Source organism: Mobula hypostoma, chromosome X1, assembly GCF_963921235.1.
Source record: "Mobula hypostoma chromosome X1, sMobHyp1.1, whole genome shotgun sequence".
Lineage (NCBI taxonomy): Eukaryota > Metazoa > Chordata > Chondrichthyes > Myliobatiformes > Myliobatidae > Mobula > Mobula hypostoma.
In genome coordinates, this window is record NC_086128.1 from 9,168,895 (window position 1) to 9,196,421 (window position 27,527).

A 27,527-nucleotide genomic window follows, 5' to 3' on the forward strand; every position below is an offset into this window, starting at 1 on the left:
TCACATTGTGCAGAGTACTTGGAAGGGAACAACCTATCCCCATCAAGCAGTTACTGGCAACCAAGGGCTACAGGCTAAAGCTCCAATGAGGTAGTTATAGGAAATGAGTCAATAGAGTAGCAGCCAGAGAGATGTCAAGTATATCAACTAGCTCTTGAAAGACACTCTGCTACCTAAGGAGAGGAGAGAGAGGGGGAAGAGAGAGAGATATAAGAGAGAGATGCTGGGAATGACACAGTAAAATATGCACACTGGAGGGAGGTCACATAATTGACACTTGGTAAGCATGAATGTGACTAAGTAAAATGATACCAACACAGCTCTGTGAGCTGGCCTTGAGCACAGAACAAACAGATAAGGATGCTCTGGAACAGACATCCTCTGAAAGTGACAGTCTGAAGAATTACAAAATCACCAATCAACACCCTTAATTACTAAAGAACTGATGATTGAGGTCATTGTGGAACAGCGTCAACAAGAATTTGAAGGGGTTAAAGAAACATGTATGGATAAGAAGTGGACTACTTATATTTGTTTTCCTAGCTATAAAGAACAAAACAAGAACAGAGACATAGGTCTCTTGTTCAAGAAACAACCTTCCACCATCACTCTCTCTTCTTACCATCAAGCCAATTATGAGTACAGTTAGCTAGTTCTCCCAGGATCATTGTGATCTAACCTTCCATTCTTGCCTGAGAAAATCTGCAGATGCTGGAAATCCAGAGCAACACAAACAAAATGCTGGAAGAACTCAGCAGGTCAGACAGCATTTATGAAAAAGAATAAATAGTCGACGTTTCGGGCCAAGACCCTTTGTGAGTCCTGATGAAGGGTCATGGCCCGAAACGTTGACTGTTTACTTTTTTCATTAGATGCTGCCTAGCCTACTGAGTTCCTCCAGCATTTTGTGTGTGTTCCATTCTAGCCTACGATGCAAGACCTTGTATGCATGGACACTGTCCTGCATGGGAGGACTTGTCCATATAGACAACACCGCCACCCTGCCTTCATCTATCCTCTTGGTTACCTCTCAAAAATCTCTTGCAGATTTGTCAGACATAATTTCCCACATACAAAGTCAGGCTCACCAAACTGTAGCTACCTGGTTTGCCTGGAGTAAAAAGTTAACTGATAGTGTATTTTCTGCAGACTCCTTCACTCGCAGTTAGCTATGCTGCAGATATTGGGTGCAAAAAACATAGGAGCACCAGGCACCTCAGACTCAGAGGCCAGGAGAAAGCAAAAGGATGATTGGCAGACATGATAGAAATAAACAGATGGTCAGGAGGGTAGATGAGGTGGTGCTTTTGGATGATCGGGCACTGGTGAGGTGATACAGAGGGAGGACAGAATGGACCATGCAGTTGATGTAGGACTGGCCCTCATGCCGTGGTCTCACCTGTTGCAGCAGCCCAAGAGAGGAGATGCCAGAGGCAGTATGGGAGAGAGGAGAGGCCTCTGTGGGTGCACTGGAACTCAGGCTCCCATTGGTGCTGCCCTCTCATGTTCACTCGGTGGATGACAAGCTGGTTTGCGTTCGTCTGCGGCTACACTAGCGAGTGATGAGGAACTGCTGTGTGCTTTTTCTTGCGGAACATGGCTCCAGGATAATATCCCATACAGCATCAATCTACAAGCCATGACACTCAGGGGCTACATTAATTTTGTATGATTTTCTGCTATCATGGTTATATCTGCTATGTGTCGTGTGCAGTGTATGACTGTTGGTACTGTATTTTGCACCTTGGCCCCAGAGCAACGCTGCTTTGTTTGCCTGTATTCATGGGTATTCGTGCATGGTTGAATGACAATTAAACTTGAGCTTGAACTTAAACTTCAGAGAGAATAGAGCCAGATAAACCAATTTCTGGATGCCTGACCAACACAAAATTGCCAACAAGGCCTTCTGCCATCCTTCTATTTTACCCCTTTATATATCCTAGTAGATACTAGCTCAAAAATTTAATAGATATAACCTAAATACAATTTCCTCGACATAAATCCATATTGTGGCAGCAAAAATTATGTTGTGCTTCTGTAACTGTCCTCTTCTCAGGTCGCTATTAACATACACCCAACATTATACTATAATTCACGCTTCCTTACCTCTCAGAATCGGTATGGCAATACCAGAGATTAAAGATGCCAAATTCATCGAAAAGTAATAAAATGAGAAGTACATCCGGTATCGTTTCTCCTACAAAGAAAAAACAAAGCCAGTTATTAACAACACACACTCCTTTCCACACTCCCTTATGCACTCCCTCACACACTCTCTCATGCAAGCCTTCACACATTCACTTGTACATTTCTTCTTTTTAGAGTCTACGATGAATTTACACGAAGCAACCAGCTAAATGGAAATAGTTCACTGGCTTGAGACATCCTGAGGTCAGGAGTGGCAGTAAATATTCACAAGAGCCTATAAATATGTTTGCGCAAGGTCAAAAGTGCCATTAGGAAGAAAGCACGGCAGCATGCAGTCTTTCATTGATTCTATTGTGTTACTCGTATTTACAATGATTGCCTGCAAGAAAATGAATCTCAGGGTTGTATATGGTGTCATATATGTGCTTTGATAATAAACTTACTTTGAAATTTTGAAAATAACTGCTGCAAATTTGAGATCTGAATTAAACCACTTCTATGTCCCTGTTTCCTTATAACATAAAGGAGGCCATTTCAGCCACTGGGTTCGATGCTGGTTCAAAAAGACAATCCTATTCCCTACTTATTTTCCACAAAACCTATTTTCCTACATTCCTATCACCTCCTCCCTCCCCCCACCCCAGATGTTACCACTCACCTGCACACCAGGGGCAACTCACACGCTGCATACCTTACTGCCAGTTGCTACTATCGGATGTATTTTAAGCAAAGTACTTGTGCTTGACAGCTGTGATGTTCCATTTCATGGAAATGGCATCACAGTAGACCAATGGGCAAACTTTGTCATAACCAAGATCCTTAGCCACACTGATGCATAAAACCATGGACACTCTCCACTAACACTGAAGGCTCAAGAATACTGCAACCCCGTTGCAATAAACTCCATTGAAGCCAGACTGTTCTCAGCCCACTCTGCATATGACTCACCCTTCTCTGCACCCTGAAACATCTCTTACCCAAAACTGCCCGCTGTGTCTGCTTTGTCCCACAGTGAATTAGAAAAAGACATTAAAAAGTACGGCAGCAAGTAAGCAATGGATAACACTGAAACAGCCAATGCACAGTTTATACTAAATATTAAAACCTTCAAGGCACAAACAAAAACAACAGGAAAGATTGTCTGGCCATTTAACAAAAGAAGTAAAAGGCAACAAAGAGAGCCATAAACTATGGATTAAAAAAGACTCAGAACTTTGTAGAGCACCAAACAAATTGACAAGGAAAGGAAAAGCAGAAAACAGGAGTAACTGAATGAGAAACATAAAAACTGTTCTGCAAAAGTCTCTATGGGGGATGCAAAATGGGAAAGATTGGCAGTAGTTAATCTGTTTGTTGACAGACTGAAATGGGCGGAATTATATTAGAGAATGAGGACCAGTGGTAGAAATTACAGCAATACTCTGCTTCAGTCTATGCTGAAGACACGGAAAAGAAATAGAAAGCAATGAGTCCAGAGTGCATGGGGTGCTGCAAGAAATTAGCATCATGGAAGAAAAGGTTTCTGAGAAAGTAATGGGACTGAAAGCCAATAATTCCTAAAAACTGATGACCTGCATCCCAAGGTTTTGAAGAGGTGGCTATAGAGATAGTGAACACACTGAATGCCAGATTCCAAAGATCCATAGATTCTAGATAAAATAGAAGGTAGCAAATCCATTATCTAACAAAGGTGGGGAGAGGGTGAATGAGGAAAAACAGACTTGTAAGAATAATAGAATTTATTTGTGTGGAGAACAGCAATTTCAAAAGTAATCATGGGACTGGGCAGAATCAATACAGAAATGGATTTCATGGTTGACAAACATGTTGGATGCTTTTGTTGAGGTGTTAACTCGTAAAAGAAGTGGTGTACTTGACTTTTAGAAAACATTTCAAATAGGTGCCACACCTATTCAATAAAATTGGTGCACATGATATTGAGGGTTATGTGCTGCTCTGAAATGAGGATGTGTAAAAAAGCAGAGAACAGAGAGGGGGAGCATAAAGTGAAGCACTGTGGAGATCAGTGCTATGGCACTTTGAGAAGGTGCAGAGAAATTGGGTGAATAGACAAGGACGTGGCAAATGGAATATAATATGGAAAAATAAGCAGTCACCCACTTAGCTAGGGAAAAAAAAACAAATGGAGACTTTTTAAATGTTAGAAGTACAAAAAGTGTTGATATTCAGAGCAATCTGGGTATCCTTGCACAAGAATTGTAGGGAGTTATGTACTGGTTACAGCAAGAACTCAGAGAACAATGGAATACAGAGATTTAGCACAAGAAGATTTGAGTGGCAGAAATATCTTGCTACAATATTGCTAATGAGATTGCTTCTAAAATGTTTTCCCTTCTGTGATGAAAGTCTGACCTGAGGAAGGATGGAAGAGGCTTTGAGTAGGGTGTAGCAACAGCAGAGCCTCCACCCTTGTTTCACTGCTGTAAATTTTATCTATTTCAAGGTCATTATTCTGTTAATTAGCTACAATTTACTAACCTCAATAATGTGAATGGAAAGTTCAGGGGATATTACAAATACCATTTTCTCAAATTTCTCAGGAACTGCATTATGCATTGTGAAGGACAGATAGTTCTGCGATAACAATATAATTACATTCCTGAAAAATCTCATGGTATAAAATGTTGTGTTATAACATCTTCTTGTAAAATCTGTATATGATTTATGTTTAATTTATGTTTTTGTATATGCTGTGTATCTGACAGCATGTGCCTGTTATACTGAGCAAGTAGGTTTTGCATTACACTTTTGCAACATATACTTGTGTATTTGACAGTAAACATAACTTTGACTTTGGAGCAGATTTGAGGGCCAAAATAGCCTGCTTCTGCACGTCAGGTTCTTATGAGAGATTGCTTACTGTTTTACTCCAGAGGAGGCTCACGAGAATAATCCCAGCAATGAAAGGGTTAACATATGAGGGACATTTGGCTCTAGGCCTGTAATTGCTGAGGTTTGAAGTCAGGGTCGGGGGGGGGGGTGGTGTGAAATCTGATTGAAACCTATCAAATTTTGAAAGGCCTAGATAGAGTGGACATAGGGAGGATGTTTCCTACAGTGGGTGAGTCTAGGTCAAGAGGGCACAGACTCAGAAGAGAAGGACGTCCCTTTAGAACAAAGATGAGGAGGAATTTCTTTAGCCAGAGGGTGGTGGAATCTGTGGAATTCATTGCCACATATAGATGCGGAGGCCAAGTTATTGGGTATATTTAAAATGGAGTTTGATAGGTTTTTTGATTGGTAATGATGTCAAAGGTTATGGGGAGAAGGCAGGAGAATGGGATTGACAGGGATAATAAATTAGCAATGATGGAATGGCAGAGCAAATTTCTTGGGCCAAATGGCCTAATTAGACCATAAGATCATAATATATAGGAGCAGAATTAGGCCATTTGACCCATCAAGTCTGCTCCGCCATTTCAACATGGCTGATCCAATTTTCCTCTCAGCCCCAATCTCCTGCCTTCCCCCGTATCCCTTCATGCCCTGATCAATCAAAATCTATCAACCTCTTCCTTAAATATACATAAAGACCTGGCCTCCACAGCTGCCCGTGGCAAAAGATTCCACAGATTCACCACTCTCTGGCTAAAGAAATTCATCCTCATCTCCTTTCTAAAAGGACGCTCCTCCATCCTGAGGCTGTGTCATCTGGTCTTAGACTCGCCCACCACAGGAAACATCCTCTCCACTTCCACTCTATTGAGGCTTTTCACTATTCAATAGGTCACCCCTCTTTCTTCTGAAATCTAGTGAATACAGACCCAGAATCATCGTGTGCCCTTCATATGACAAGCCATTCAATCCTGGAATTATTTTTGTGAACCTCCTTTGAACCCTCTCCTGTTTCAGCACTTCCTTTCTAAGATAAGAGGCTCAAATTGGCTAACAATATTCCAAATGAGGTCTCACCAGTGCTTTATAAAGTATCAACTTTACATCCTTGCTTTTATATTCCAGTCCTCTTGAAATGAATGCTAACATCACATTTGCCTTCCTCACCACGGACTCAACCTGCAAATTAACCTTTAGTGAATCCTGCACAAGGACTCCCAAGTCCCTTTGCACCTCAGTTTTTTGTATTTTCTCACCATTTAGAAAATAGTCAACCCTTTCATTTCTTCTACCAAAGTGCATGGCCATACACTTCCCCACTCTGTATTCCATCTGCCTTTTCTTTGCCCAGTCATGACCCCTGACACCTGGAACTTCCACGTACTTCTAAAGTCTTCCACAGTGAAGAATAATGCAAAATACTTATTCAGTTTGTTCGCCATTTCGTTGTCCCCCATTACTACCTCTCCAGCATCGTTTTCCAGGGGTCCAATATCTACTATCGCCTCCCTTTTACACTTTATGTATCTGAAGAAACTCACCACTCTTTCATACTGTTGGCTAGCTTACTTTCGTATTCCATCTTTACCTTCTTAATGACTTTTTTAGTTACCTTCTGTTGCTTTTTAAAAGCTTCCCAATCCTCTAACTTCCAACTAATTTTTGCTCTATTATATGCCCTCTCTTTGGCTTTTATGTTGGCATTGACTTCTCTTGTTAGCCACGGTTGTGTCATCTTTCCTTGAGTATGCTTCTTCCTCTTTGGGATGTATATATCCTGTGCCTTCCGAATTCCTTCCAGAAATTCCAACCATTGCTGCTCTGCCATCATCCCTGCCAGTATTCTTGTCCAATCAATTCTGGCCAGCTCCTCTCTCATGGCTCTGTAATTCCCTTTACTCCACCGTAATACACATAGCTTCTCCTTTAGCTTCTCCTTAAATTTCAGGGTGAATTCGATCATTTTAGGCTCACTTTCCCCTAAGGGTTCTTTTACCTTAAGCTCTCTAATCAATTCTGGTTCATTGCACAACACCCATTCCAGAATTGCTGATTGTCCAGTGTTCCTATGCCTGATGGTCTTATGGTCTTCAGCAGTCACTGATGTTATCAAGATGCAAGACTCTCCAGCAGGTGGAAGCGTGCTTATCAAATGCTTTTGGAAATCCATATACACTACATCTACCACATTTCCCTGATCAGCCCTCTTCTTCAGTTCTTTGAAAACCTCTATCATGTTGGTTTCTGAAACATTGCTTTTAACCTGTCCATGCTGCCTTTCTCTAATCAATACTTCTCAAGATCCTGCCCCTTATCATTCCTAGAAATATCCACTATCATTGTTAAACTGCATCTTTGTGTTCATACATTTATCTTTATTATGAATAATAGTGTTTTCTGCTCCTCAGGTATCCCCCCTGAACTGTGGAGCCATAGCCTCTGCAAATTCCTCCTGCCCTAACAAATTTCTTCCAATTCTCTGATCTCCCCCACAACCTTCTTGCATCAATCACAGCCTGGGAGGCAGAACCTCAGACAACTGACATGCATTATGTACCCTGCAAGGAAAAGCTATTCCTGGATGTAGCCTATTCACCAGTGTCTGGGACTCCAGGCTGAGTGATGCTGAGCTAGGGTCCGATGTGTACAACTGTGCAAACGTGTGCCTTTGAACTTCTACTCAAGTCCTTGGGATGCCCCATAAGACTTCTCACATTCATTGTCTGTTAAGTCTACCACAATTCTATTTAAAGAGTTGACCATTCTCCCAGTTCCACAACCAATATTTCTCCCTCAGTCAAAGATTTGGTTCATGCTTGTAGGATGTTACAAATTTCTGTCCCTCTTGCCCATCTCATGTACTGAAATGCCTTGTACATATCAATACACACTTCCTCCCGATCCATCCAAAAGGCAAAGGGGAGAGAAGCAAGTGGCCAGCTATGGAAATGGGCCACTGAGGAATTATTTAGACATACCCTCTCTATGAGATTACTCTCGTCCAGAATTTCTTGAGGTGATGTCCACCTCAACCAAAAACAGGTCCAACTGGCCCTGAAGGTATTAATGTGCCTATGTCACTGAACTAACAAGCTGCTGCACCTATCTACAGTGATTACAGATTATGGAACATAATTGTCATTACGTGGGTCACATTGGAAACAAATGGGAAAGCCTGTTTAAATCTGTGTTTTGAAGATAACTGCAGACTGTTCTGTTACAACATGACATTTTATAACATGAGATTTTTCAGGAACGTAGCTATCATGTTATAGCAGAACCATCTGTCCTTCAAAACGCACTGCGCAGCTCCTGAGAGATTTGGAAAAATAGTGTATTTGTAATATTCCACTGAATTTTCTCACATTATTGAGGTTAGTAAATTGTAGCTAATTCACAGAATAATGACTTTGAAATAGATAGTACAAGGGTGGAGGCTCTGCTGTCACTATACCCCACTCAAAGCCTCTTCCATCGTTCCTCAGGTCAGCCTTTCTTCAAGTCTCCTTAGGTTCCCTTCACGTGGCGGCAGGCCATCCCAAACTCTAGGTCATTATTCTATGAATTAGCTACAATTTACTAACTTCAATAACCACGCAGTCAGTCTGTCCTCACCTCTTTTGCACCAATCTGATCAGCACCAAAAGGTGACATGTTGGATCGGTTGCAGCCAGATCCCAAGGTGATGAGGAAGAATCCAATATAGGAACCCACACTGCAAACAGAGAGAGAGTCCAGTCAATGCAAGTAGTTTAAGATGCTGGGGTGGATGGAAGAAACAAGGGCAGGGCTCGGCTTAACGTGGACAGAATAAGGTAAAAGGAAAATCCTCTCCAATCAATCACCCCAGTGGAGAGGGCAGACCCAGGCTCTGGCCATTCTTACCCAGACAGAACTTCGAAACAGAAGCATCTTTCCCCATTAGATGGCAGGAGCAGGAAGGGGACAGGAGTCTGAGGTCTGCAGATAATAATACCATGATTGAGAAGGGCAAGGTTGGTGAGCCTAGTGACTGCCATCAGCTGATCTCCTGGCTCCCAATACGAACAAGATGATTGCCAGTCACGACTGGACTTCATTACGAAGGGAGAAGGAAGACTGTTTTCAAGGGTTTTGTGAATGAAGGATCCTGGCCAAACACACAATAGGTTCACCCCAGTCCAGGTATCACAGCTTTGGTCCATCGCTTGGTTGTATGTACCATGGGCCATGTTTAAATGGGATATACTGTAAGTAGCTCCACAAAACACTTGAGCAGCGCATTCCTTCCTGCCACATCCAGTCAGCTACCTGGGCAACTGCCCCACTGAGACAAAAACAATGGGCAGGAGCTAATGTATGAAGAATTGATTCTTGGCTACGTGACCTAATGCAAAGGATGGTCACTCAAGTCCATGGAGTTTCATAGGCCCATTATTACTTTCAAGGTCCAGAAGAGAATTTTGTGGACAGTCTTAACCTCAGTTAGTTACCCATTTCCATGGTGAAGATTCTGCAGCTATTTTGAGACTCTGGTCTCATTTACAATCTGAGCTATAGGGCACCAAATGGATAAGTTCCCTCATTTGACACAGGAGATAAGGCCAGACCAACAGACTAGGTGGGAGAGTTAGGTGCGGGGGCTTGATTTATGTGGGGCGGGGGGTGTGATCACTATCACCCTGGAGGAAGTAAGCCAGGCTATTTTTGTGAATCCTGGAGATTCACTTTGTACATCCAGGGCCCAAACCAAATTGTACAGGAACCGGAGGTGGCATGTCCAAGTTGTAGAAAAATTGGTGCTTTCTCTCTGCATTGGTGTTAGGGTGTCTGTAAATGGGTATTCATGGCAGGACACGTAAGTAAAAAACTGCACCCTGAGCGGTCCTGTCGAGGTTTCAGCAACCACTGTCGTATGACCCCACCAGTTGCTGGCAAGACAGAAGTGAATAAGAGAAATTGGGTATCCTCCTCTCATTGGAAGCCTAGAGCCATAGCCACAGCTACGTGACTAGAGGAGTGCTGTGCTCTAGGCAGCCTGGATCTGCAATGAACAATTATAGACTTAAAAGCATTGTGTAAGCTATCATGTGCTGTGGAAATTGGTTAAATATAACTATAAAGTGTCTTGTTTTCTAAGCTGCAACAGAGCAGCCCAACAGAATTCTATTGGGTTGTCCACATTGTACTCAAGTAAATAAAAGTATGATTGAGAAACAAGTGCAAGTTGTCAAGGTCCAGTTAATCAGGGGTAACAAGGTGAACAGGGTAAGAATAAAGCTGAGTGGGGATTAAAGAAATCAGTGAAATAATGCTACTGATCATTTTGAAAGGTCCCAGACACATTACAGATGGACCCCACCAGCCACACCCACAGTCATCCAGGACAGGTTCATGACTCACCCTGACTTTCCATTTAGTACTGAAATGGCAGTAGTTGACAAAATAATGCTACCAAACAGGAACAATATGGTGGCGATCAGAATACACCTGGAATTCAAGTTGGAGAAGACAAGGGTTAGGGACAATGTCACACAATCAACTTCTTGTTGGTCTCCTACCTTTACCCACCATTACCTAAATGGCCAAAGCCCCACTTATCCAATGCACAGGCACTGGAATTTAAATAGAATCATCTATTGGCACAGGAGGAGACCATTTCATACATTGTAAGTGCATCAGTTCCTTGATATAGCTGTTTAATTAATCCCCAGCTCTGCACCCATAACACTTTTCATGTTGATATAGTACAGGTCGACCTTCACTAATCCGGCACCATTGGGACCTGAGGAGTGCCGGATTAGTGAAAATGCCGAATTACAGAAGGATCACATTAAGCATAATCAGTGCCAGATTATCGAAGGAACCAGATTACAGGTAGTCGGATTAGTGAAGGTCGACCCGTATGTCTAATTGCTTTGTGAAATTTATTTTAGAATCTATTCCCTTTGTCTATAAAATTAGCTGTATGAAATGTCTCTCCCTTTCTTACATCTCATTAAATTTATCTAATTAATTAAAATGCATATCCACTGTTCACCTCCTGTCAGTGGAAATCGTTTTTCTTCTCAAAACCCATAATAACTTTGAACAGTTCAATTGCAATCTCTCTTTAACCTTCTCTGCCCTGTAATCAGAACAATTGCAACTTCTCTTAGGTCCTCCTTCCTGGTATGACACGTTGCTGTTGATAACCACAGTTGCCCATGGGTGAGACTGAAGTTTTGGAAAGAGTGCAGGGGTGAAACAAGGTCAGGTACTCCACAAAATGACAGTGATTTATTAGAGAAGGCTAAGGGAGAAGGGACACTGCTCCTTAGGGAGATGTGAGTTTAAGTGTGAACTGGCTGAGGATTTTGAAGTCTGACAGAAATATATCATCCTAGTTGTCAGCTTGTTCTAGTTAAATGGGTAACAGAGGATGGGGAATTGTGTTGTATTTCATGCAACATTAGCATTCATTTCAAGAGGACTAGAACATAAAAGAAAGGATGCTGGGTCTTTATATGGCATTGGTCAGACTGCACAGTGAGCAGTTTTGGGCCCCTTATCTAAGAAAGGATACCCTGACATTGGAGAGAGTACAGAGGAGGTTCATGAGTATGATTCCGGGAATGAAAGGGTTATCATATGAGGAGCATTTCATGACTCTGGGTCTCTACTCGCTAGAGTATAGAAGAACAAGGAATAAGGGAGGGAGGGATTCCCATTAGAATATATCGAATATTGAAGGGCCTATAGAGAGTGGATGTGGAGAGGAAGTCTCCTATCGTGGGGGAATCTAGGAACAGAGGGCACAGCCTCAGAATAAAGGGGCGTTTAAAATGGAGATGAGGAGAATTTCCTTAGCCAGACGGTAGTGAATCTGTGGAATTTGATGCCACAGGCGGCTGTGGAGGCCAGGTCATTTGATGTACTTAAGGCAGAGGTTGATAGGTTCTTGATTAGTCAGGGCGTGAAAGGTTACAGAGAGGAGGCTGGAGAATGGGGTTGAGAGAGATAATGGATCAACATGATGAAATGGCGGAGCAGACTCGATAGGCCGAATAGCCTAATTCTGCTCCTATTGTATGTCTTATGGTCCTATCTATATGCTGTAAAGACCCAAACAAAGTTCAATGTCCAATTCCAGCTTTTCCCACAGATCAATGCCGCAAGTTGCTGATCTGTGCAGTAGAGTACTGATTCCTTTCAAGAATAGTCAGCACCTGTTTCTGACTGGGTTCAACAGCTTCTGCAAAAGATTAGATTGCAAGGGCTCAGGGCCAGAGTAATTCCCTCCTTTCTATTATCTCCAAGGGACTGTAGGGGAATTTTGTAGTTCTTTTATCCAGGAGATGACATCATTTTGAGTGGGTGACTGGACAGCACACTTACCGATGTGCAATGTACTACAATGCCTTTGGACAAGTTTGTGGGTCCAAATGTCTCTGTCTTTCTACCAATGTTGCTATGTTTATATCCCCCATTATCATCCTGGTGAATCAATCCTCCACAATTCCACTGGACTGTATGTGCTTTCTATTAAGAGATTCAACAGTAGGATCAGTTTCCAAGAGATAAATCTGGTTCCAATGACAATTTGATATTATTCCAACAATGGCCAATCAGCAGGGTTGTGAAAGTTAAATTTGTTTCAAAGCTGCTACCCATCTGTCTGATACTTGCAGGAATTTGACCCAAGTACGTATCTACAGAAGCAGCAGTAATAGCTCGTCAGTAAGTGGAGCAGGAAGTAGAGGCTGGATTACTGGATCCAATACTTCTCAGGTGTCCCAGCATACCTGGTGTGTAACAGGAGCATTAACTAATGAGCTGCTCCTCTCTCAGGAATGTTATTTAATCCTCGGACAAGAGAAACAGCAACCAGATAACATGTTGGAAAGCAACTTAAACATCCAATTTATCCTTTTTCAGAAACCTATTAACACCTGACAGAGTGCCTCACGAGTGGCCCTGGGCTCAGTCTCTCCAATGAACCACGTTGAAGGCACGAGTTCAAAGAGCTACATTTGGCTCTAGTGAGCTGGAGATTATGCTAATGGTGACCATGCAGCAGAGTTGTGAAGGTTAAATCTGCTCCAAAGGCTGTTGTCCTTTTGCCTAAGCCTAGTCCCCATTCAGCTGGGTTGTTGGATCAAGAACAGCACATCAACTTTCAGTTGACCCACAACTTTAAGGGCGGTAGAGTCCTACAGCACAGGAATATGCCATTCAGCCCATCACACCCATACTGATCAATGGATGCTCATCAGTTTAATCTATCATCCATCCCTTCGTGATTCAAGTATTCATCTAGACACCTCTTAAATGCTGTCACCATCTTCTCTGGTAGTGTGTTAAGTCCCACTAAGCCTGATCCCTTACCCTAAATCTATTTTTTAAAATTTATTTATTGAGATACACCACTCTACAGTCACCACCCATCAACTCACCAATTTAACCCTAGCCTAACCACGGATGATTTACAATGACCAATTAATCTCCTACCGGTACGTCTTTGAACTGTGGGAGGACACCGGAGCACCTGGAGGAAACCCACGCAGGAGAACATACAAACTCCTTGCAGGCAGTGGCGGGAGTTGAACCCGGATGACTGGTACTGTAAAGTGTTGTGCTAACCACTATGCTACCATGCTGTCCATGTTCTAATATCTTCTAATCTTATCCACCTCTGATATGGAGAAACGTTTCATGCTGTCTACCCTTTCTATAGCGTTCATAATTTTATGTAGCTCAATGATGTTCTCTCCCTACCTCCTCTGTTCTAAGAAGAACAGACTCAACTTTTTTTTTATCTCCTCATAATTGAAATCTATACCACTCAGTCATTTAAACTCTTGCATCTCTGGTAAATCTCCGAGAGACATAGGCCCCAAATCCTCAGCTTTGTGTATTGCTTGTTGCTGGGACCGGGATTGAAACGCTCGGCAGAGATGGTGCTCGGTGCATCAGTGTCAGAAGGTGGTCGGAGGCTCGGAGTTTTTCGGACGGATTCGGGTCGGACTGTGGTCGGATGCTTCCGGGATGCTGCATCGGCAAGTTGGCGGCGCTGGGGATTTACCGTCTGCGTGAGATGATGGTACTTTCGAGAGATTCTGAAACTTTTACTGTGCCATGGTCTGTTCTTATCAAATTACGGTATTGCTTTGCACTGTTGTAACTATATGTTATAATTATGTGGTTTTTGTCAGTTTTTCAGTCGGTTTATCATGTGTTTTCGTGATATCATTCTGGAAAAACATTTTTATCATTTCTTAATGCATGCATTACTAAATGATAATAAAAGGGGACTGCGTGTCCTCATAATCATTATCATAATCATAAATTACCTCTTGAGCTTCTAAAGCTGGATTGTCTCATACCTGTATCGACCAAAGCAGAAGTCCGAAAGGAATGCTCCCAAGATGGTGAAGGATACGGAGAAGAAGATGAAAACATGGTAGAAAGATGTGGCTTTACTGTCGGTCAACAGCAGCGCATCAGTGAAGTACAGCACCAGGATAGCTCAAACAAGATACAAAAGTGTTATTGTGAAAATCTACCTATTGAGATACATCGATACATTCACAGAGACTCATTACAAAGCTGTCTTGACCAAATTAACTGAGTGGTTTATATTGATTAACTATTTCCCTTCCACTGTAATTCAATGGTAGGAAAATTACGCACACCCCCCCCCCCCCGCCGCACCACCACCACCGAGTCAGAAGGATGTGAGTTCAATTCCCAGTCCCAGGACCTGGGAATTCAATGGATGAAAGTCATGTGCCTAATCTTTCTGATCCTGGGATATTTAATGATTAACTTGATATTTATTTATTTAGAGATACAGCACAGATTAGGCCCTTCTTGCTGCACTGCCCAACAACTGCCAACAAACCTGATTTAGCCCTAAATTAATCACGGGACAATTTACAATGACCAAATTACCTACCCCATACTTCTTTGGACTGTGGGAGGAAAGCAAAGGGCCCAGAGAAAACCCCTACACTCCATGAGGAGGACGTACAGAGACTCCTTACAGAGCACACTGGGATTGAACTGTGAACTCCAATGCCCCGAACTGTAATAACGTCGCACTGACCACTACTCTACCGTGGCACTCAGGATAATTAATTGTACCTCAAGATCTTCAGTGACTAATATTCTGACCCAAAGTGTTCAGTGAGTGAACCAATGACCCATGATGTTTAGGGAAAGCTTTTTCAGTGAAAGAACTTCTCAGACCAAGACAATTAGTAAAGCACTTTACCACTACAGAGTGTTCAGGGGCCCCTCATAATTAATAATTTCTCCTATCCCAGTCATTCGTTCTTCTCCCCTCTCCTGTCAGGCAGAAGATACAAAGCTGTAGAGCAATGCCACCAAATGTAAGGACAGCTTCTACCCCACTGTTATCGGGCTCCTGAATAGACCTCTCAGACATGAAAAGATGAAATTGTGATCTTCCAGTCCACCTCGGCATGGCCCTTGAAATTTATTTGTCTACCTGCACTGAACTTTGTCTGTAGCTGCTGCACTATACTCTGCATTCTGTTTTCTTTTACTGCTTTGATGCATTTATGTATGGCATGATCTGCCTGGATGGCATGCAAAACAAACACTTTTCACTCTATCTAAGTACAGGTGACAATAATAAACCAATAGTAACCAATTTCTTTGCTGGCTGGTGGTGTAGTGGCATCAGCACTGCACTGAGAGGTGAATGCCCCCAAGTTTGGATTTGGCCAGCTCCTTGCACGTTATCCATCCGTGCAGGGTTGAGCATCGAGCTAGCAACTTGGCCTCTTAAAAATAGGCAAAAGCTAAGGAAATGGCAAAAAAAAAATGCCACCCGATGCGCCACAAGGTACAGAAAAGGAACAACAACCAACTTCTTAAGCTGCAAGAGCCATCCATCTCCAGAATAGTTTGCCAGGTCTTGAGGGGCAACCTTTGATCCCTGCATCTATTAGGAAGGGCTCTTGACTACAGGACATTTATAGACATTTGCCCTTACCTCTCAGACCAAAGTAAGCAAGCTTTTCAAAGAATTCGGTGACCAAAATGAAGATTGCAGCCAAGGACAAGTCAAAGACTTTCTGGAAAATGAAGAACCCATCAGTACATTTCAGCAATCAGCAAAGTTTGTGGCACCAAATGTCACCTGTCAACCTTTTCCCTCCCATAGTTGCTGAATGGTGCAGATTATTATCAAGTGCTCCCTGCCAACCCACGGGAATCAGCCTCGGCAAACAGCATTATCAAGTGTGTAAGATCATAATTCCATTTAGCTCACAGTTCAGAGAATGGTTTGAGTTTGGAATCACCTTTTGTAATTGTCTGAAGGAGGTTAATTTCTTGCACTGGAGAAGCAGGTGGAAACCACCAACAATTTACTGAAGTTTTTCGAGGAGGTTACCAGGAAAGTGGATGAAGGGAAGGCAGTGGATATTGTCTACATGGACTTCAGTAAGGCCTTTGACAAGGTCCCGCATGGGAGGTTAGTTAGGAAAATTCAGTCGCTAGGTATACATGGAGAGGTGGTAAATTGGATTAGACATTGGCTCAATGGAAGAAGCCAAAGAGTGGTAGTAGAGAATTGCTTCTCCGAGTGGAGGCCTGTGACTAGTGGTGTGCCACAGGGATCAGTGCTGGGTCCATTGTTATTTGTCATCTATATCAATGATCTGGATGATAATGTGGTAAATTGGATCAGCAAATTTGCTGATGATACAAAGATTGGAGGTGTAATAGACAGTGAGGAGGGTTTTCAGAGCCTGCAGAGGGACTTAGACCAGCTGGAAAAATGGGCTGAAAAATGGCAGATGGAGTTTAATACTGACAAGTGCGAGGTATTGCACGTTGGAAGGACAAACCAAGGTAGAACATACAGGGTTAATGGTAAGGCACTGAGGAGTGCAGTGGAACAGAGGGATCTGGGAATACAGATACAAAATTCCCTAAAAGTGGCGTCACAGGTAGATAGGGTCGTAAAGAGAGCTTTTGGTACATTGGCCTTTATTAATCAAAGTATTGAGTATAAGAGCTGGAATGTTATGATGAGGTTGTATAAGGCATTGGTGAGGCCGAATCTGGAGTATTGTGTTCAGTTTTGGTCACCAAATTACAGGAAGGATATAAATAAGGTTGAAAGAGTACAGAGAAGGTTTACAAGGATGTTGCCGGGACTTGAGAAACTCAGTTACAGAGAAAGGTTGAATAGGTTAGGACTTTATTCCCTGGAGCGTAGAAGAATGAGGGAGATTTGATAGAGGTATATAAAATTATGATGGGTATAGATAGAGTGAATGCAAGCAGGCTTTTTCCACTGAGGCAAGGGGAGAAAAAAACCGGAGGACATGGGTTAAGGGTGAGGGGGGAAAAGTTTAAAGGGAACATTAGGGGGGGCTTCTTCACACACAAAGTGGTGGGAGTATGGAATGAGCTGCCAGACGAGGTGGTAAATGCGGGTTCTTATTGGACAGATACATGGATGGGAGGTGTATGGAGGGATATGGTCCGTGTGCAGGTCAGTGGGACTAGGCAGAAAATGGTTCGGCACAGCCAAGAAGGGCCAAAAAAGCTGTTTCTGTGCTGTAGTTTTTCTATGGTTTCTATGGTTTCTATCTGGGAGTTTTGCAGCTGCAATTACTGATTCCAGCTTTTTGCAGTGAAAATTCACAAACAAGTTCATGGTACAGTAAATGCCTATTAACTTCTTCTGTGGAGAAGTGTTACACAAGACAAATGAGTAATCTAGCTCACTAACAATGCATCATGGTCCACACTACAGCCAGCTCCAGCTCACCAACAACTAATCCCACCCAGAGTACAAAAGCCATCCTCCCAGCAGGCATCCGTACCTGCAAGCCCAGCAGCAACCCACACCCAGTCACAGAAAACATTCCCCATACACCACAACTCCCACTCATCGCTCATGTTCCTCACAAGATTACAAAATGTATATTCCACAATGATTGAGCAGTCTGCCCCACACCTGCCCCCTAGCTTGGCACGAACACACTCACCAGCAGTCTCCCCCAGGCTTGTCCATTCACTTGAGGAAGCTGTGGTTTTGAAGCTGGAACAAGGAACAGAAAGACAATAGTGCATTTGATGAGTGAGGGAGCACTGTCTTCACTGAATCAATGGAAGCGCAGGAAACCAAAGGCAAGTTGTGAGTTGTTCTAAATCACCAAATTTTTTTTTCTTTTTTTTTCCAAATCTTTTTATTGTATATATAGGAAAAATAACATGAGTACATCGAAGTAACAACACTTACAATGCCTCAAAAAAAAAACATCATCTTAAAGATTGAAAACAAAATTTTGTGATAACAAAAAAAAACCTACTGAGCAGAAAAGTGAGAAAACAAAGAACCCATTAGGTGTACAACCCCGGAGCCATGCTTCTTACAAAAAGCTTCTAAAAATAAACATCAAACCGTCAGCAAGAAAAGAAAATATACTAAAAAAATTTACAATTAGATCATGGAAAAATTATATTGGTTAACTCAAATGATAATAATGAGCAAATGAGCCCCATCTTTTCTCAAAATCAAATAAAGGTTCAAAGGTTCGACTTCTAATTTTCTCCAAACTAAGACATAGCATCACTTGAGAGAACCATTGTGACAAAGTGGGAGCTGATGTATCCTTCCACTTCAACAAAATGGCCCTCCTAGCTATCAATGTAACAAATGCAATAACATGTTGGTCAAACACAGAAATACCATGAATATTTTGAGGAACTATTCCAAAAAGCACAGTTAATTTATTAGGTTGCAAATTAATTTTAAGTGCTTTAGAAATTGTTGGAAAAACCGACTTCCAGAACTGTTCCAATATAGAACAAGACCAAAACATATGTGTCAGCGTAGCTATCTTAGTTTTACATCTATCACAATGACTATCAACATTAGGAAAGATTTTAGAAAGTCTCTCCTTTGTCAAATGATAACGATGTATAATTTTAAATTGAATCAACGAATGGCTAGCACAAATTGAAGAGTTAACCAACTTCAATATTCACATCCAATCCTCTGTCATAAAAGTCAAATTAAGTTCCTTTTCCCAATCCTGTTTGATCTTAGACAAAGGACGCTTATCCCATTGTAATAGTAAATTATAAATTCTTCCAATAGAACCCTTAATCAAAGGATTCATACTCATAATAGTATCTAACAGGTCAGCCTCCAATATGTAAGGGAAATTACTTAAATATTTTTGTAAAAAATATCTAACTTGAAGGTATTGCAGAAAGTGTGAGTGTGAAAGAGAATATTTATCGATTAATTGTTCAAAGGACATCAATCTATCTTCTTTAAATAAATCCAAAAAAGAATTAATACCTTTATTTTTCCAAAGTAAAAAAATTGGATCACTCAAAGAAGGCTTAAAAAAGTAATTTCGGTAAATTAAACTACAAAGTTTAAATTTTTTTAAGATTAAAAAAATCGCGGAACTGGAGCCAAATTTGTAAAGAATACTTAATCACAGGATATAGATTTAAATTAACAACTTTACCTAATTGCATAGGTAAAGGAGCCCCCAATAACGAGGTTAAATAAAACTGTTTTACAACTTTTAGTTCCAAGTCTTCCCAAATTGGCCGATCACTCTTATCAACCCAGTATAACCAAAAAGACATATATCGCAGATTAACAGCCCAATAATACATTCTAAAATTAGGCAAAGCAAGACCTCCATCCTTTTTCAATTTCTGTAAATGACATTTACTAATTCTTGGTCTTTTATTATTCCAAATAAAAGACAAAATAATAGAATCAATCCGATCAAAAATCTTCCTAGTCAAAAAAACAGGAATGTTCTGAAATAAATATTAAAATTTCATTTTAACTATATGAATACGACCAACAAGTGAAAATGTAAGCGGACTCCATCTACTAAATAAATACTTCACAGAGTCTACTAAGGGAACAAAATTAGCTTTATAAAGATCCTTATATTTTTTAGTAATTATAATACCTAAATATCTAAAAGAGTCTGAAACTTTAAAAGGAGTATTATCATATATAGAAACAGAATCATTTAAAGGAAACAATTCACTTTTACTAAAATTAATTTTATATCCTGAAAAACCTCCAAATTCATTAAATAATTTTAGCAAGGCAGGAATGGATTCGTCAGGGTTAGATATATAAACCAATAAATCATCAGCATAAAGAGAGACCTTATGCATGGTCTCATTCACAAAGATCCCATGGATATTTTTAGCCTCACGAACAGCAATAGCAAGGGGTTCTAATATTAAATTAAACAACAAAGGACTTAATGGACAGCCTTGCCTTGTCCCCCGTGAAAGCTGAAAAAAAGGAGACCTACAATTGTTAGTAACAACAGTAGCAATAGAGGCTTTATATATCATTTTAATCCAATTATTAAAATTAACACCAAAGCCAAATTTCTCTAAAACATTGAATAAATATTTCCATTCGACTCGGTCGAACGCTTTTTCAGCATCCAAAGATACAACACATTGTGGAATTTTAGAAGAGGATGAATATATAATGTTAAGTAGTCTCCGAACATTTGAAAAGGAATAGCGACCCTTTATAAAGCCTGTTTGATCTTTACAAATAATTTTACCCAAAATATTCTCCAACCGATTGGCCATTATCTTTGACAAAATCTTAGCGTCAACATTCAGTAATGAAATAGGTCTATATGAAGCACAGTCAGTAGGATCTTTATCTTTTTTAAGAATTAAAGAAATAGAGGCCTCATAAAAAGTAGAGGGTAAGTCACCTTTCACAAAAGAATCCTTAAACATTTCCAACATATACGGAGAGAGCAACTTTCCAAATTTTTTATAAAATTCTACGGGATAGCCATCAAGTCCTGGGGACTTACCAGATTGCATTGAAAAAATAGCTTTATGAATTTCGGCTTCAGTCATTTGAGCATCGAGAATCTTTTGATCCTCAGCCGAGATTTTAGGAAAAACAATCTTTCGTAAAAAAGCATTCATTTTAGAGGAATCTAACGGACATTGAGATTTATATAGCTCAGCATAAAAGTCTTGAAAGATCTTATTAATTTCCTCATATTCCTGAGCTAAGGTACCATCTTTCCTATGAATTTTCATGATTTGCCTTTTGGCTGCAGCCATTTTTAATTGAGATGCAAGCAGTTTATTATTTTTATCTCCAGACATATAAAATTGGCTCTTTAACTTAAGCAAATAACCTTCAATGGGATGAGTTAATAACAGGTTATATTGTGATTGAAGTTCCACCCTTTGTTTAAATAAATCAGTATTGGGGGAAATTGCATAAATATTATCTCAATCTTTAATTTGTTTTGAAATTCTATCTAATTCTGCTTTAGTTTGTTTTTTAAGTTTAGCTGAATAAGAAATAATCTGACCACGTAAAAATGCTTTAAATGTATCCCATATAACTAATTTAGACATACACCCTATATCATTAAAAAGAAAAAATTCTTTTATCTGGGTTTCAATAAAAGTGACAAAGTCACGAGTTTTGCAATAATGCCTGAGACATGCGCCAAGGTGGGCAGGCAAGAGTGACATCATCAAATTCAAAAGACAAACTCAGAGGCGCATGATCAGATATAGCAATAGTGTCATATTCGCAAGTTTTAACACTAGGCAAGAAGCAAGGATCGATTATAATATAATCGATCCTCGAATATTTTTTATGAACATGTGAGAAGAAAGAATATTCTCTATTGTTGGGATGAAGATACCTCCACAAATCAATCAAACCAAAATCAATCAAACCAAAATCAATCAAAAAGGAATTAATAAATGACGCGGATCGATTTGGAAGTCACTGATTGGTTGAGCTCTTATCAATCATAGGATTTAAACAACAATTAAAATCCCTACCCATTATGAGCATATATTCATTTAAGTCAGGCAGTAAAGCAAATACCTTTTTAAAAAAGGATCATCTAAGTTAGGACCATACAAATTAACCAAAACAACTTTTCTGTTACAGATTGTTCCTTTAACAATTAAAAATCTACCATTAGAATCTGATTCAATATCCTCTTGAATAAATATATTAGGTTTAATGAAAATAGACACACCTTTTGTTTTACTCTGAGAAGTAGAGTGGAATTGCAAACTATTCCACCAACTAAAAAATCTATTTTGATCTCCTGCCCTGATATGTGTCTCTTGAGCAAAAATTATACGAGGTTGGAATCGGTTAATAATTTTAAAAGTCTTCTTTCGTTTAATAGGAAGATTCCAACCACGTACATTCCAACTTATTATATTAATCCGTTTGAATAGCACACTATAATTTCATTCTACTTTATACATGCACAAAGCACATACCAATGCAGGATGATCAAAGATGGCGGCGATGAAGAATACAACCAAATAAAAAACACGCATGCTCCGGAACCACCCAATGCGAAAAAACTATCTCTAAACCCACCCACCCACACCCAGAAACCTGAAAAAGGCAGGCGATCTACGATAGAATTCAAAGCTGCTGACTGCTCTGTCTGTGTTTTCTTTCCCTCCCCCCAGTTAGTAAAAAAGTAGAGTGACCTTGTGAAAAAGACAATAAAGGCTCAGCAAAAAAAGTACTTACATTCAATCGACTGATAAACAAGAAAGAACCAAAATAATGTTATCTCTCAGAGAGAAAAACCAGCGCCATGTTTAAGTTTAATATTAATTCCCTAAAAAAGCTTTAAATTCAATTATAAAATGTTATAATAAAACAGAAAAATGTATAAAAAGCCCTATTAGTAGGAAAAACTACCAATTAGCTACGAAGTATTAAATTAAAGGAACAAATCGCCTTATCTTCTTCCCTCAGTCATAAAATGTCCAGAGATCATTTGAGCAGAGATACTTAAACCATAAATCTTTCCAAAGGAAAACCAATAATATGCAATAAAGAACAACTCCCCGTGTTCTTTAATTAGTCTCTCGATGAAATATACAAGTGACCTTCATAAATCTTCTTCCCAAAATGCGAATAATATACAAGTAGCCAAACAGCCTTTCAGATGGATCATTCAACAGCAATGTTGGTGACAGCGGCAGGCAAAGCCTGAACAAAATCCAGTGCAGCTTTTGGATCAAAAAAGGTACGAGGAGGAGAATTAGGAGGGAAAATTTTAACTCTTGTTGGATACCTCAAAGATGGGAAAAGATGCTTCTTTCTTTCTTTTTAAATCTTTTTATTCAATAAGTATACAAAAAGGTAAGCCATATAGACACTAATACACTGTTAGAATATAATAAAATTACAGAAGATATTAATGCAAAAAAAAATACTACAAACAATGTAATTTAAACATAACATACCAAGGTAACATAATAGTATACTAATTTTATATATATATCAATAGAGAAAAGGAAACCCCCCCCCCCCAAAAAAAACCCACCGTGCAACTAACTAAAAGCAAAGCAAAGCAATGGGCTAACTTGAAACCAAACAGAGTTAAACTTAAAATCACGTCCTCAATCCCGACCTCCATTAAAAACAGTAAAAAAAAACAAGAAGGGTATATATTACATTAAATGAAAATATTGAATAAAAGATCTCCAAGTCTGTTCAAATTTAAATGAGGAGTCATAAAGATTGCTTCTAATTTTCTCCAGATTCAAGCATAATATCGTCTGAGAAAACCAAAAAAAGGTAGTTGGAGCGTTAAGCTCTTTCCAATGTTGTAAGATACATCTTTTCGCCATTAAAGTAAGAAATGCAATCATTCTATGGGCTGAAGGGGAAAGATTACTGGAAATTTTAGGTAGTCCAAAGATAGCAGTAATAGGGTGAGGAGAGATATCTATATTCAATACCTTGGAGATAATATTAAAAATGTCTCTCCAAAAAGTTTCCAAAGTAGGGCAAGACCAAAACATATGAGTTAAAGAGGCTATCTGCCCCGGACATCTATCACAAAAAGGATTAATATGAGAATAAAAGCGTGCTAACTTATCTTTGGACATATGAGCTCTATGAACAACTTTAAATTGAATTAGGGAATGTTTAGCACAGATAGAGGAAGTATTGACTAATTGTAAAATCTGCCCCCAGTCATCCACGGAAATGGTAAACCCTAATGCCTGTTCCCAATCTACCCTAATCTTATCAAATGGAGCTTTCCTAAGTTTCATAATAATATTATAAATCATAGCCGATGCACCTTTCTGACATGGATTAAGGTTGATTATAGTATCTAAAATGTATGTAGGAGGAAGCATTGGAAAGGAAGAAAGTATAGTACTTAGGAAATTTCTAACTTGTAGATATCTAAAAAAATGTATTCTTGATAAGTTATATTTATTAGATAATTGTTCAAAAGACATAAGGGAACCATCTAAAAATAAATCCAAAAACCGTGAAATACCCTTATTCTTCCAAATTTGAAAAGCACGATCCGTAAAAGAGGGAGAAAAAAATATGTTACCTAAAATAGGAATCGCTAACCCAAATTGATTAAGATCAAAAAATTTTCTGAATTGAAACCAAATACGTAAGGTATATTTAACTATCGGGTTAGACACCTGTTTAAGGCGTTTCAAATCAAAAGGAAGAGAGGAACCTAAAATAGAACCAAGTGTAAAACCCTGAACAGATTGTAATTCCAATGCTACCCATTTAGGAATGGATAGTATATCCTGGTCAAGTAACCAGAATTTCATATGTCGAATATTAATTGCCCAATAATAAAATCTAAAGTTAGGTAATGCTAAGCCTCCATCTCTCTTAGCTTTCTGTAAATGTATCTTACCCAGTCTCGGGTTTTTATTCTGCCAAATAAATGAAGAAATTTTAGAGTCAACTTTGTCAAAAAAAGATTTTGGAACAAAGATTGGTAATGCCTGAAATATATATATAAATTTTGGCAAAAAAAACATCTTAACTGCATTAATACGACCAATCAAAGTTAAATATAAAGGAAACCATTTAGATGAAAGTTGAATAATATAGTCTATTAATGGTAAAAAGTTAGTCTTAAATAAATCTTTGTATTTACAAGTAATTTTAATCCCAAGATATGAAAAATAATTATTAATCAATTTAAATGGAAATTTATAATATAAGGGAAGTTGTTTATTAAGCGGAAAGAGTTCACTCTTACTAAGGTTTAACTTATAACCTGAAAAAAGACCAAATTGTGCTAATAGCTCTAAAACAGCCGGGATGGATTTCTGAGGATTGGAAATATATAAAAGTAAATCATCAGCACAGAGTGATAATTTATGGGACTTTAAGCCCCGAGTTATCCCAGTAATATTTGGAGATTCTCGAATGGCAATTGCAAGAGGTTCTAATGAAATATCAAATAATAAGGGACTAAGAGGACAACCTTATCGAGTACCTCGAAAAAGAGGGAAAAAAAGTGAACTTAAAGAGTTAGTACGGACCGAGGCCACAGTAGAATGATATAACAGTTTAATCCAGAATATAAATTTCGAGCTAAAATTAAATATTTCAAGCACCTTAAATAAATAAGGCCATTCTACTCTATCAAAAGCTTTCTCAGCATCTAAAGAGATAACACACTCAGGAACATTTTGTGATGGAGTATAAACGATATTTAACAGTGTGCGAATATTATAAAAAGAGTAACGACCTTTAATAAAACCCGTTTGGTCTTCCGAAATAATAGAAGGAAGTACTTTTTCTAATCTATTTGCTAATAACTTAGAAAAAACTTTAGAATCAACATTTAATAAAGATATTGGTCTATAAGATGCACATTGAGCAGGATCTTTATCCTTCTTTAATATTAGAGAAATTGATGCTCTATTGGAAGATTCAGGAAGTTTACCAAGTTTCAATGAAGCCTCAAAAACCCTACAGAGCCAAGGGATTAACGAAGGAGCAAAACATTTATAAAATTCTACGGTAAACCCATCAGGGCCAGGAGCTTTCCCCAAATTCATAGAGAAAATAACATTCTTAATCTCATCCATGGTAATGGGAGTATCTAACATAGAAGACATATCCTGTGAAATCTCAGGGAAGTCTAAATTATCTAAAAAATCATTCATATATTTAGAATCTCGAGGAGACTCTGATTGATATAAGGAAGAGTAAAAATCACAGAAGGTTTGATTAATCCCCACATGATCAAGTATCAGTCGATCATTTTGGTTATAAATCTGATTAATTTGAGATTTAGCATAATTAGACTTCAATTGATTAGCCAACAGTTTGCCAATTTTGTCACTGTGTACATAAAATTCACTTCTTGTTTTCTTTAATTGGTTTACAATCGAGGACGAGAGTAATAAACTGTGTTCCATTTGAAGTTCAGTTCTTTGTTTATATAACTCCTCAGAAGGAGCTATAACATATTTCTTATCAATTTCCTTAATCTTGTCCACAATTACCAACTCCTCCTGCTTCAGCTTCTTCCTCAAAGCAGCAGAATACGAGATAATCTGACCACGAATATAAGCTTTAAAAGTGTCCCAAAGAATGTTGACAGAAATATCCTCTGTATAGTTAATTGTAAAAAAAAGATCAATCTGTTCATTCATAAAGTTAACAAAGTCCGAGTCCTGAAGCAACAGCGAATTAAAACGCCATTGTCTATTATTTTGTATATTGGCCAGAATTTTAATAGAAAGCTTAAGTGGAGCATGATCCGAAATGGTTATAGAGTCATAATCACATTTAATCACTGAAGAAATAAGACGAGAGTCAATAAAGAAATAATCAATTCTTGAATAGGAATGATGAACATGTGAAAAAAAAGAAAAAAAATCTTTTTCCTGAGGATGCAAAAAACGCCAAATGTCCGTCGACCCAGAATCAGAAAGGAATGAATTAATCAAAGTTGCAGATTTATTAGGTAAGGTCCGTAAAGGAGCCGAACGGTCCAAAGCTGGAGACAAACAGGTATTAAGATCTCCGCCCCAGATCAATGAAAACTCATTCAAATTTGGAAACTGATTAAATAATGATTTATAAAATTCCGGACAGTCCATATTAGGAGCATAAACGTTAACCAAAACTACTTTTTTATTAAATAGTAAACCACTAACCAATAGAAATCTACCATTCGGATCAGAAATAATATCATGTTGTATAAAAGTAACTGAGGAGTCTATAAAAATAGAGACGCCTCGAATCTTAGCATTGGAGTTCGAATGAAACTGTTGTTCCTTCCAGAATTTAAAAAAACGTAGTCTGTTCCCCCTCCGCACATGGGTCTCTTGTAAAAATAAAATTTGTGCTTTAAGTCTCCGGAACACTTTAAAAACTTTTTTCCTTTTAATAGGATGATTAAGACCATTAGTATTCCAGGAGACAAAATTAATAATAGACTCCATAAACCCTAAAGTCAACCCGCAACAAGGAGGATTGACGATAGGCTCGACCCACGAACCCGGAAAGGGAACAGAACATACAAGAGATACCGGGAAGAAGAACGCAACCAATACTTCAGGAAAAGATTCTTATCATATGCTTGTTTCATTACCAGGGCAAATTTTGATCTTTTTTCCATTATCTCTCTTGGATAATATTCGTAGAAGCGGAGCTCAGATTCCATAAATCTAAAAAGTCTCTGTTTTTTTGCTTGTCATAT

The 27,527-nt window shown here is 39.2% G+C and overlaps 1 protein-coding gene across 3 annotated transcripts in view; it reads right to left on the reverse strand.

Moving 5' to 3' along the window:
• The window catches only part of LOC134340609 (solute carrier family 15 member 1-like), a 168,597-nt gene that overhangs the window by 44,443 nt on the left and 96,627 nt on the right, over positions 1 to 27,527 (reverse strand). For all 3 annotated transcript variants that reach the window (XM_063038048.1, XM_063038049.1, XM_063038050.1), the window contains 6 exons: positions 17,997 to 18,049; positions 15,986 to 16,067; positions 14,349 to 14,490; positions 10,387 to 10,473; positions 8,620 to 8,719; positions 2,107 to 2,197 (listed from right to left, as the gene is read on the reverse strand). In XM_063038048.1, the coding sequence (XP_062894118.1) occupies positions 2,107 to 2,197; positions 8,620 to 8,719; positions 10,387 to 10,473; positions 14,349 to 14,490; positions 15,986 to 16,067; positions 17,997 to 18,049 (555 nt within the window). The remainder of the gene's footprint in view (positions 1 to 2,106; positions 2,198 to 8,619; positions 8,720 to 10,386; positions 10,474 to 14,348; positions 14,491 to 15,985; positions 16,068 to 17,996; positions 18,050 to 27,527) is intronic.